Raw genomic sequence first — 12,447 nt, 5'->3', positions numbered from 1 at the left:
CGTGGAAAAGCGACTGTCCCTTGTATCTCCATATTTAGTAGACTGATAAGACAATGATAAAGAGAAACATTAAAGGATCCTCCTACATGGTGATGATCATCAGTGTGTATGCTGCTGCAGTGACGCCGACAGTTGTAACAACTGCACCACATTCTGAATGTACATTGCAATTCTAGAATCGAAATGAGAAAAACTAATAGTAAATTGTGGTAAGTGAGAGAATGACCACTAAAATGTATCATCTCCCTCTGCAGAGGAGTGACGGTGTCTTAGACCGGCCCGCTGGGAGAGGACGATGGCCCTGAGCGATGGAATCGGCGACCCTCTAGCCCTCAGCAACGGTGGGCAGCATCCTCTCAGCGGCAGCGGACATGCACCTTCAAACATCAGGACAGCAGTCGGCAGTGGCCAGGACCCTCTCGCATGCGACCCTGCTAGTGACTGTCTGACAGCAGGAGGAGATGAAGATGCAGCATCAAAGTTGCAGCAGCAGCCACACACTATTCAGCGAGTGAACAGAGCGAGCCAGAACGGTGGCGTGCTCAAACAGAATGGATCCCTGAGGAGTCTTCCCCCAGCATCAGCCGCCTCTTCTTCTCCTGCCGTCGCCGTCAGAAGCCACCTTCCCTCCGCTGTGCCCCCGTCCTCTTCCTCTGCTGCACTCTGCTGCCAGCACTGTCACTTCCCCTCCGCTGTGTGCTGCCCCTGCGGCCAGCAGGAGTGCCCGCTCTTCCAGAATCCAGGCACAGGTCCAGGTCCCGGCTCTGTTCCCCACACAGGGACCGGTTCAGCCTGCCCGTACTGCCTCTCTGCCTGCACGTACTCTCACCCTCATTCTCTTCACCACCACCATCAGCAGCGCTGGCAGGAACACCTTCAGAGCCAGACACATGCACCAGGGATCAGGTAGTTTTTCTTCTTTTCCCCCTCATTTTTCCAACACCTTAGTCCGGCCCCTTTTCCATGAATACGTACTTGGATCGACCGGCTTTCCGTTACAACCCAGTGTGGGTGCTTATCGTCATAGCAACATGTCCGAGCATCCTGCGACGTAATTAATATGCGACACGAATGCTACAAAAAAGGTGGACGCCGAGGCGGGAATATACCTGCTGCTCGGTCTGTGTCTCTCCGTCACACTCGGGACCACGGCAATGTTTTTGTGGCCATTTGCGTCAGTGCCGGGTTTCAAAGCTGGCGGTTTTAATTTTTGTGAACAAGACGCTCCCGTGACTCATCGAGTGTAAAAGAAAAGCCTGCAAACCGCGATGAACTGTGCCGAGTCGGTCCGAGTCGATCCTAATGGAAAAGAGGCTTAAATGATCAACTAGTGTCGCTATGTGTGTTGTCTGTGCTAGCCACGCACACGTTGCTGTTTCCTGACCTTGTCTTTGTATGTTGACCCCAAACACACTGTTAGTCTGAAGGTCTCACAGTTTTTGAGCCCCCCCCCCTTCCTCAGCTGATCCATATTTAGCGAGTTGGCTCTTTCCCTTTTACTCCCACACTGCAGGCCTATCCTGCATGTGAAACTGGAACCATTCAATGCCTCGTGTGCTCATTTGCATAATCCTATATTTACCAACCCGGCAGACCAGGGCGGGCAAGAGGTGAATTTTTGCTGAAGTAATTATTTACTCATGTCAGCTCCTTTCCACGGTTGCAGGTCGCTGCGGAGATTCCATTTTTCATGAGACTTCTCTTTACTTCTCAACGTGGAATTTTCCTCACTCAAATAAAGTCACATCCCCCGCTCATAAGTTTCATTACAAAAAGAGAGACGTTGTGGGTGGCGTTGAAAGATGAGGTTTGTGTAGCCTCAGTGGGCACACACACTAAACCCTGGGTGGGCAGAGGGAAGCGAAACACTGATTGTGTTGCAGGCATTTAGATGCATCTGCTGGCCTCTGTGGTTCTGTCCTCCGTGCTTTCTGTGACTTTCATTTTTCCCTCAGTTTTTCTCTCACTCCATCAACACTCTCACTATGTCTTCTTTCCTTGGCCCCCCCGTGAGCAGATGTGGTGTGGGACCTCTCTTATTTACCAAACAGGTCCCTGTTGTTCAGCGATGACAGGTTTGAATTACAGACCCTGGGTTTGTTCCAAAAAGTGCATCCCCCAAGTTTCCTGTGTGTGTGTGTGTGTGTGTGTGTGTGTGTGTGTGTGTGTGTGTGTGTGTGTGTGTGTGTGTGAGAGAGATTACACACAGGAAATGATATACCTGTCTCAGTTGTGCCGTTTTGTCCTGAACCCAGACGCTAACAGCAACCTTAAGCATTTGTCTCCTCTTTCTCTGCTACTGCTGGAGTTCAGTTGTAGTTGAGTGGAAGTCTTCTCTCAATACGTTTGATAATGTGGAGGCACGTAGTCAGACAAGATGGTGTCAGATATCGTTTGATCTGCCAGATTAGCCTCTGAGATCACAGCACACTCGCGTCTAAAGCTCTTTCACTCTCACACCGAGTTGTAACGTCAGCGCTTCGGGGAATCTTTTTACGTCTGTTTCACAACGGGGGGATTTTTCTGCCCCTGTTCACAGCTTCACAAAACATGAATCCATGTTGTGAGATTAGTCCGTGCTTGCTTTTCTAATGTTTCTATTTTGAGAACGATCAAAAGCCTTCGTTTTTTTTGTCTGTGCATGGATTCAACCAGATCTTTGGAGAGGTCCAAGCACAGCTCAGCAGCAGTTTGGGTCTGTTAGAAGCATTAGGAGCATGTTTGTGTCTGCGCTGTAAGATTAGCTATGTAGCCACTTTGTGTGGTTTATTTAAGCTCGAGCAGTAGCACGGCGTCCTTGGGAATGGCTTTCCCAGTCAGGACCAGGCCTGTTGACAGGTTTAAGGGACTTCAGGTGGAATTCTGTAAGATACAGCAGTCGAGACGTGGTCTAGCTCCAAAAGCCTGAATTAAAAATCAATCAAATCAATTGTATTTATATAGCACTTTTAAAAATAACAACTGTTGACCAAAGTACTGTACAATAAAATAATCTGATAAAATTTAAAAGGAAAGTAAAATAAAAGATAAGAAAATAATAAGAATAAAATAATGACAGACTCATACAGAATTTAAAGACAAAGAGTAAAAAGGGTCTTTAAACGAGTTTTAAAAGTATCCAGTGTTGGAGAGGTCCTGATATGTAAAGGCAGTTTATTACACAGTTTCGAGCAGTCACAGCAAAAGCCTCATCTCCTCTGTGTTTTAATCTGGACCTAGGGACAACTAGAAGCATTTGGTCCGCAGACCTCAAACATCTCGCTGGAGTATACCAATTTAAAAGATCAGAAAGATATATAGGAGCTAGTCCATGCAATGTTTTACAAACAAGTGTCAAGATCTTAAAATCAATTTGAAAACTTGCTGGCAGCCAGTGTAGCGAGGAGAGTATAGTGGATATGTGCTCTCGCTCCCGCGTGCCAGTCAGAAGCCTTGCTGCAGCGTTTTGAACCAGCTGTAGTCAGCCAATAGATGACGAGGCAACACCAGAGTAGAGGCTGTTGCAGAAGTCGAGGCGAGATGAAGTAAAGGCATTTTCTCTTTCTCAAAGTCTGAAGAAGAGAAATGGCTTCACCTTTGCAAGTAAGCGGAGGTGAAAGAAGCTGGTCTTGATCAAATTATTTATCTGTTTATCGAACGTTAAATTACTATCAAAAATCAGAGGAACTAATACTCGTGCATCTCAAAAAACTAGAATATCATAAAGGTTAACTATTTTTGGTCATCTAAAGTGTAAACTTTCATATATTCTGTGATCGTAAAGTCTAATTATTTTTTATGTATTTTTTTAAAAAAATCATTTTTTATAGCTCAAAATCAGGAATCCAGCATTTCAAATTATTAGAGGTGGAAATCACCAAACAGCCCATTCAATTCAGTTTTATTTATATAGAGCCAAATCAAAGCAGTCACTGCAGGGTGTTTTTTATTGTATCGTAAAGACGCTAGGATAGGACAGCGAGAACCCCAACAATCATGTCACCCCCCCTTTGAAGAGGCACGTGGCGACAGTGGGAAGGAAAAAAATCCCTTTTAACAGGAAGAGACCTCTGAATATATTATCACATTACGTCACTCATTACACATTATTATTGCTTTTTTAAGACTGTCCTTGTTCAGTGTGTGATTGAACGGGGTCAAACTGTCAGTTACATGCTGTTCTGACAACAAACTGTGATAAATGATCAAAAATCACAAATCTGTTACTGTCTACATTCAAATTTAACAGAAAATCTTATTTATCGTTTACATTTCTGCACTTACTGTAAGGCCACGTTCACACTGCAGGTCTTAATGCTCAATTCCCATTTTTTTTTTTTTTTTTTTTTTAATCAAATCCGATTGTTGTTTTTGTTTTTTTTGTTTTTGTCTGCTTGTTCACACTACAAATAAAATGTGACTGCAAACACGCTCTAGTGTGAACCCTCAAAGCGCTAAAGAAGACGTCACACACAACGCGCTCTGTTTAGACCAACAGACAGTACAAATAAAATGTTCACGTTTCTCCAACGCTGTCTTCCCAACAGTTTCACGGGATGGCCAGGAAGCGTTCACGATGTCTTCTCCGGCGCTGATAATTGGCGTCTGTCTCATGTCAGTGACGTAAAAGACGGATTTAATGCGACATGACCGTTCAAACAGCAGTCGCTTTCTAAAACATCAGATACGTATCGGATTCAGTACCACATACGAAAGTGACCCAGATCGGATTTGTGCTGTTCACTGTCATACCATGATCGGATACGGGTCGCATAGGGTCAGAAAAGTCAGATTGGATGCGCTTTCGCCTGCAGTGTGAACGTAGCCTTAGTGACCAGAATCCAACCAGCTGCTCCAGTTTTCTAAAAGTCTCCATAGGTACGTGTAGGAGGAGGCTGCAGCTGGTGGAGCTTCTCTGAGCTCGGCGCAGTCACACCAGCACCTGCAGCACGTTCTGCTGGTCCTTCAGAGCAGAACAGCTACCAATCGTCTTTGAGGTTATAATTGCTGCCAATCAAAGCTGGGACACTTGGGCCAACGCTACAGTGCCGTGCCATTCTCGCTCTGCAGTGAGAACCGTCATCACGAGGGAGAACGGTCGTGTAGCTTCAGGGCACCTGAGGTTCAGCTAAGCTGCTTCTGCATCCATGACCCAACAACAGCAACCGAAACAGCTCGCTGACACTCAAGCATCCAGGGTCACTCTGAATATTTCACCTCTCTCCTCTTGTGCTCCAAGTGCCGCTCCCTTCTTTACCGACTCCTTTCACAACCGCTCCTGTTGTTTACGGCAACCGCAGGTTTGGCTGAGCTCCGTGCCGGTAGGACTGCAAAAATTCCCGTGTCTGTCTCTCTCGCTCTCTCTCCGCCGCCGCCTCGGAAAAGGTCAGCTTTTATAATCTGGAGCGAGTTTGAATTTTGTGTATTTGTATGCTGCAGGTGGTTTGGTTGCTATGACACATGGGAAAACTCCATGAAAACATGATCTCTCCAAAGTGCAGACCAGTTCATCGGGTGTCATTTTGGAGCTTTATCAGCTGATTTATCAGTTATCTTCAGTGGAACAAACGTCTCTGTCCAGCTTTTATTTCTTTTATTGTATTGGCAATTTATCAGTCTCCACATTTTTGTGTTGTCCTCCTTTTTCCCTCTTCCTGTGTTTTTCTGTCAGACAGCTGCAAGCCTCAACCAGCAAAGGTCTGTTTGAAAGTGATCCATTTGCTTGGTATTTCAGGGTGTCAGCTTGATGAGGATTAGCACATTATCAAGAAGAACAAGTGTTTGTAAGGCCCTTTGTGGTGGCCTGTTCCCGAGCTATGTCAGCTGCCTCACCAAATAAGGCACGTTTGTGGGAATGTATCCTGTTTTCCTTTGTGTTTGAACTCTGTGTGTCAGCCTTTTTATTCACATGAGCCTTTTACCCTCAACCTTAATGTGCAAGAACTAAGAAGCTGGATCGTGCAGTTGTAACTATTTTGGTTGTTTTTGGCTTTGTTTTATTCACTCAATATTAAGTTATTAGCCCATGGTACATGTTACACCCATTTCAAATGAGACGATTGCTTGGCTGTATGCATGTGTGTATATTTTGTGGCTCCTGGGGCGTTTCTGAAAGCTCTGTGATGGATGGGGGAGATTTCCGGGCATCCTGTGTGTCTAATCCTCTCTGTACTGCAGGGGAGCTACAAGCTTATCCCAGGATACATGTGTGACATATCAGGACTGTACACGGTAAACATCAGTGTAGAGCAGGCCGATATGACCAAAAATATTTATCACGATATACATTAGAAAATTTGCGATAACGATATAAGTGACACTAGACAAAATACTTTACAACTCCACAACTTTATTAGTGCAAAAAAACCCATGAAAGTATTTTCACTTAAACAAGCAGCTGTTTATTTTATGTGCATTAAAGTTACACAAAGTTACCTTGCACAGTACGTATCACTCTGCGAGGCTCCTGCCTACGACAGCCGTAATGCTCCAACAATCCATCAAGCGGTGCGGCTTTGTAGCTTAGCAAAGTCGTACTGAAACATTTGACATTCGAGCGCCGTGTAGCACATAAAATCGTTTGGAGGTCATAAACACAACCACAACACGGGATTATAAGGGGCACTGTCGATTTTCAGAAAAATCAAAGGATTGATTTTAAGTGTGCCGTATTTTCCAAAAAACACGGTAATAACGACGGCCCGCTAGCATGCTCTACCAAAAATAGTGCTTTGTTGTGTATCTGACGGATGAAAGCTAAACCAGTTCCACACCACTGAAGTGGCACCATTTTTACAAACCAGTTCTGGTTCATGTGTTTCATTCAACGATCCACTTTCGCCCTTCTCATTCTCCGTCACCGCCATGCTTTTTCAGCCATGTGCGTATGAAAACAAAGGCACTGCGCATGCGCGTTTTACCCATATGCTATCGCCATATTTCATTTTCTTATCTTTGCCCAACATTATACCGGTATTACTGTGAACGGTATGATATGGCCCCGCCCTACTGCAGATGTTAGTATAATGACAGCAAAGGTGACTGGCAACCAATAGACAGAATGGATATATGCTGCTTAGCCGAGCTGCTACTATAGAAAGCAACGCATTGTCTTTGTACTGCTGATTTGTTTTTAATGATGTTTGACATACCTTTGTGTCATGGCTGACACTAGTCGGGTAACTTGGTATACTAGCCAACTAACATTGCTTGTTTTTCTAGGCAGTAAGGCAAGCTAGCAAACCTAAAGTTAGCCAGCTAGCTAATAAAATAATGTGGAAGAGGTCATGTACAGTTCGTTTGGGCTCATCCTCTCAAGACAATATTTTCGTGTGTTGGTCACTTGCAGCAGTTCTTTCATCTTCTCATTTTTCATCCATGAAATCAAAAGTCCCTGTAAGATTCAGATGTTGATGCTGTCCTCTAACTCACATCGATGACATCTGGGGAAAGTCTTGACTTTTAAGTAATGTTGCTGTTTGCACACTGACACTTGAAATGCTGCACAGTGTATGTTTGAGCTGCAGATTTTAGACTGACCTCCTGGACTTGCCCCTCGTTTGGCTACATCTCAGTTTTGTGTGTGTAGTACGTGATGAGACTTTAGCTTCAGTAATCGCAGCTTCAGGGTAATTATTTAGGTCTGTGTCTTTTTGCCTTTGCTAACTTTCATTGTGTGGACCAGTGCTGTGTCAGTTATCATCAGTGCTGATAAATCTGGATCATTGTTATGAAATCTCTGTTGTGATATATTTTGTGGAACAAGTCATAAAAGCAAAGCTGCAAAGTGTTAGAAATAAGCACTGTAGCTTTAATTTTGTTGGTCTGGACATGAAGGCTGTTTAGGGTAGACGGTGTGAATCGGGTACAGAAACCTACTTTGATCAAATGTTTTTGCCTGTTGTAATTATTTTTTTTCTGCCCTTTTTGTCTGACTGATCAGTGGGTGTTTCCAACCCTCTTTCACCTTTAGCTGCTTTGTTTTCCACAGCTTTTTCTGTTTTTTTTACATTTCCTTCCTTCTGATTCCTGTCTGCTCCCCGTGTCCTCCTCAGGCTTACCACTTATTTCTTGAGTATGAAACAAAGCCCATAAAGAGGGTTAGGGTTACTGCCATCAAAGGCCCTGGCTGTTGATGTGAACATGACGTCGTCATAAACTGGTTGAACATCTGGCTAAACCACAGCTGCATTAGGGTGGTTTAATGCTGAAGGTGAGACATGGAGAAGTTTTGTCTTTCTTTTAACATCATATACCACTGCAGGACAGCATTGAAGCACTTGATGTGATCACCTGCTGTGATACCCAGACATAAATGAACAGATGAAGCTGAACGGGGACGAGAATTACGATGTAGAAAGATTTTCATACACAGCTCTATATTTATAGACAGGGTATCAAATCCCAGAAAAAACAAACACACACACACACACACACACACACACACACACACACCAAACCAAGATGCTGTTATGGTAGGACCATAAAGTTCTAGCTCTTGATCCAAGGGGGGGGTCATAAATGCAAACCTACTTTAACTAACTGCTAAACTTGAGGGCCAGTCTTATCTTGCCTAAAGGAAAGCATAACAGACCTTCCCACTCGAAGGTAGAGGCCATATTTGCAGATGAAATATTAAATATATTTGCAACAGCCTGAATGATCTTTTCTAGCACTTTATGTCTGACAATGTGTCAGGTTACAAATTATATATGAATAATTTATATTATTTCAAACAATATCAATGCAGCCTAGAGCTAGAATGACACTTTAGACCTTCACGTAGCTAATCACACAGGGGTCCAATTTCACTGCATGTAACGTGGACGTGTGACATTGTATGTGACGAATCAAGGGGCCGACTGAGGTCTTCCCCTGCCAAATATTAGACTACTTTAGGGCAGCACAAATCAAAACCTTGGTAGACATATATGTAACTGGGTCTGCACAGCACAATGGAAGGAGCTGGAATACCAAATATCAGCTCACATTCACCTACAGGCAATAATAAGCGTCTGGACTGGACCGCTACAAACATCTTGGGGTTTAATGTGGTCGGAGAAAACCAAACCAGGGAAAGACTGATACGGTGGAGATCCTACGACCCTGAATTCATCCCAAATAAAACTGATAGTCGATTTGAGAAATGGGAAGATACAGGTTTGATTAAATATTTTATTTACTTGATGGGACTGCTTTGAAGATTTGAACGAACAAAGACTGACAAATGAAGACAAACTGGACATCATATGGATCTTTAAAAAGAAAGATCTTAAAGAGGCTGTGCCTGGTGTTTTAAATGTTTTCCCAATGGCATATAAATCAGTTCCTGGAATTGGATACCTTTCTAAAATATACAAGGGGTGCAAGGGAAAAATACACAGTGTGTATAAAGGAAAAACTGGGAAAAGGAAGGAAATTTCAAAATGGAACTGGAAACGTGGGAAAACCAATCCAAGTACTTCCTCTCTGTCCTGGAGAGTTTGGATGGAAGAACCTGGTTTTTCAGAACTCCAGTGCAGTGTGAGTTTCTCCACAGGGAACTAACTTGCTGGCGATCCTGTAGTGAAAAAAATGCAAACCATTTCCACATTTTCGGTCATGCGCACGGATCCTCCGGTACCGGACAGACGCACGCGTGACATTAGAAAAAGCAAATCCATTATCATTCAAAACCTTATTTAGGTCTTTGTCTTCAGGCTCTACCAGAGTCCTGGGAGCAGGACAGACATCTAGGATGTCATTCCAGAGCCTGTCTCCCAGTTCGGGGGTCATAACCTCTGGTGTTGCTGTTACCACGGCAACCACTGTTGCCTTCACCATATCCTCTCTCAGCTCTTGATATTTCTTAAGCTTCTCGTGTTCCTTCTTCCTGATGTTGTTGTCGCTCTCACACCTACACAAATATCTATGTATACATTTATACTGCAGTATACATTATACATGTGTACGCCTCTGTCAGTGCGCCCCAGGGCAGCTGTGGCTACAATGTAGCTGCTATCACCTGTGTGTGAGTGTGAGAGTGAGTGAGTGAGTGAATAACTGAATGTAGTGTAAAGCGCTTTGGGGTCTATAGGGGCTAGTAAAGCGCTATACAAATGCAGGCCATTTTACATTTACACCGAAAAGAGAGTACACCGTGTGCGAGTACACCGTGTGCGAGTACACATACCAGATGTGTTGATTTACTCTTGTTATAAAGTGTGTTTGAAACAGCCAGGCAACACCCATGTGGAGATGAACAGCCCGTTTCTTGCTCACGTTTCCTCTCCTGCATTTTTGAACCTTTGCTTGGAATTTTCCAGACTCCCTCCCCGCGTCGCAACACTCTCCTAATGTGAATGCACACTCGCACACATACAGTGTCTCTGTGTGAGGGAGCTCAAGGAACAGACTTTGACTTGAGTTAATACGTTTCCAAGAATCATCTTTGACCAATGTAAAATAGAGCTAATGAACACAACTAGAGCACTTGTTTGCCACATTGCACTTCTCAACAACACGAGATATCGCAGCAAAGCTCCAGAAGAGCAACCCTACCAGACAACGGTTAGGAAATGATGAAGCGAGAAGAGTGATTGATGGAGACAGGAATGCTTGAGAGGAGGCACTCAAACAAATGGCGACCCTGGAGCTACCGTGTCCTCAGACGGCCCGGGACACAAAAGGATGGCGACAAAAGCACAGGGGAAACTAGACTGATGGTGCGCTGAGGTAATGATGGAAGAGGGAGAGCAGCGTAGAGTGAAAAATGAACCTCCACAAAAAAAAAAGAAAATCTCGACATTGCCCTTTTTTCTTTCACTACCTTGTCTGCTAATGAATGAGATCAAAGAAGGTCAAAGCAAAGCTGCAGGCGGCGTCTGAGGCAGCACAAGATCACATCTCAGGGGGCGGTGGAGGAATCGGCATAGGTAAGATTCAATGTCAGAGCGATTCACATGGGTCATTAAGGTGGGCCTGTTTCTCCAACCTCCAGGTCTGCATCATTCTGAATGGTCTTACTCTGAGCCGTGCTGCTCCTCCTCCTCCTCCTCCTCCTCACTTCACTTTGTTTTCAGTTTGTTTTGTTCTTACTGGCTGCAGCTGATGGATCCAAATGTAGAGCATGAGCCATTCTTTGATTACTTTTACATTTGTCTCATTATTTTAAATGTTTGCATCTTAAAAAGTGTGCACAAAAAATAAGGAAAACCATAATCGGCTAGTAAACTAGCCGTGCTGCCAGGTATCGATGCTGCAGTCAGATTTGCATCAGCAGCCATAGTAAAATGAGATGCTGAACTGTATTGCCTTTGCTTGTCCTCTCTTTCCGGTTCTTGGTTCATTCCAGCCTTTCTATTAAACGACAGCAGATTAATGACTCGTGTTTGCCTTCAAAAGCTTCTCCTCACTGTGAACGAGAGGCTTCAGGATTTTCTTTGAAATGACCAGATCTGTAGTTTAGCTGCACAGCGACAAAGTGTTTTGATAAAGATTCATTATAATTTTCATTTCTCATGTTTGCACCCCCCCACAGCCTACTCATTGAGTAAGCCGTACTCAACAGATGCCTGTGGTAAGAAGCTGGAGGATCAGCATTGCTTCCACCTCTGGAGGACTAATAGGAAAGCCTGCTGCTCTCACTGACCACACAGACCCTCTCAGCTGCAGACAACTGAGCGGTGTAAAGTTGGCAGGTTGGGAAGGACTTGTGGATTCAAACTGTCAGATTCCTGCTGGCACTGCCCTCCAGCTATTGACAGGTTCTGCTTTTTATTAGAAAGAATACGAATGACAATAATGATGTAGTATATGAAGCTCTGTGCAACAGACAGGCCTGCGTGCATCTCCGGGTGTGAGGTTAAAGTGATAAGAACGAGGCGAGGAGCAGTCACAATAAAGACGTCGCACTGACTGACAGCTTAACTACAGTCACAGTGCTTAAATCCCACATGTATGCTTGGAATTTTTGTGCGCCCGTATTTCACCTCCAGGAATTCAAGGGAATGGCAGGTGCAGCCAGAAAAGGCCACGCTCACCAGTGGAAGCAGTCATCCTGCATCCACACATGAACACGGACGTCTGCTTAAAGTCCTCCAGATCAGAATCAGTAAGAGGGCAACAATTAAACCCACACGACCAGAAACCATTTAACTGAAAAAAACATGAAAACTTATGTAGGTGTTTTGAAAGTGTAACTTTCAGAAACGTCTGGCACTAACTGCTCCACCAGGGCTGCTGGGACCACTGGCATCTACTCACCGCTAACACCGTCATGCTGCTGGAGCCCAGGCGCCTGCAGTAGCTGTTGGTAAAAAGCTCACCTGCTCAACCAGGTGAACTACAGCAGCACCCAGTCTGTTCATATTTTGAGTACCAAGTGAATACTGCATATTTGGCTTTTTACAATTCTGAAGCCAAAGTCACGATGCAAACTGGTTCCATCGAGCTATTTCAGCGTGTTAGCCACGTCACCTGTTATGTGTC

The 12,447-nt window shown here is 44.4% G+C and overlaps 1 protein-coding gene across 1 annotated transcript in view; it reads left to right on the top strand.

The window, feature by feature from the left end:
- The first annotated feature begins 264 nt into the window (after positions 1-264).
- Positions 265-12,447, top strand: part of LOC134622781 (protein dispatched homolog 1-like) — a 29,159-nt gene continuing 16,976 nt past the window's right edge. Inside the window, exon 1 of the mRNA XM_063468129.1 lies at positions 265-906. Coding sequence (XP_063324199.1) covers positions 296-906 — 611 coding nt within the window. The 5' untranslated portion in view covers positions 265-295. The remainder of the gene's footprint in view (positions 907-12,447) is intronic.

Source organism: Pelmatolapia mariae, unplaced genomic scaffold (genome assembly GCF_036321145.2).
Source record: "Pelmatolapia mariae isolate MD_Pm_ZW unplaced genomic scaffold, Pm_UMD_F_2 NODE_ptg000207l+_length_37959_cov_1, whole genome shotgun sequence".
Classification (NCBI taxonomy): Eukaryota; Metazoa; Chordata; class Actinopteri; order Cichliformes; family Cichlidae; genus Pelmatolapia; species Pelmatolapia mariae.
This window is presented reverse-complemented; position numbering and strand designations above follow the sequence as displayed.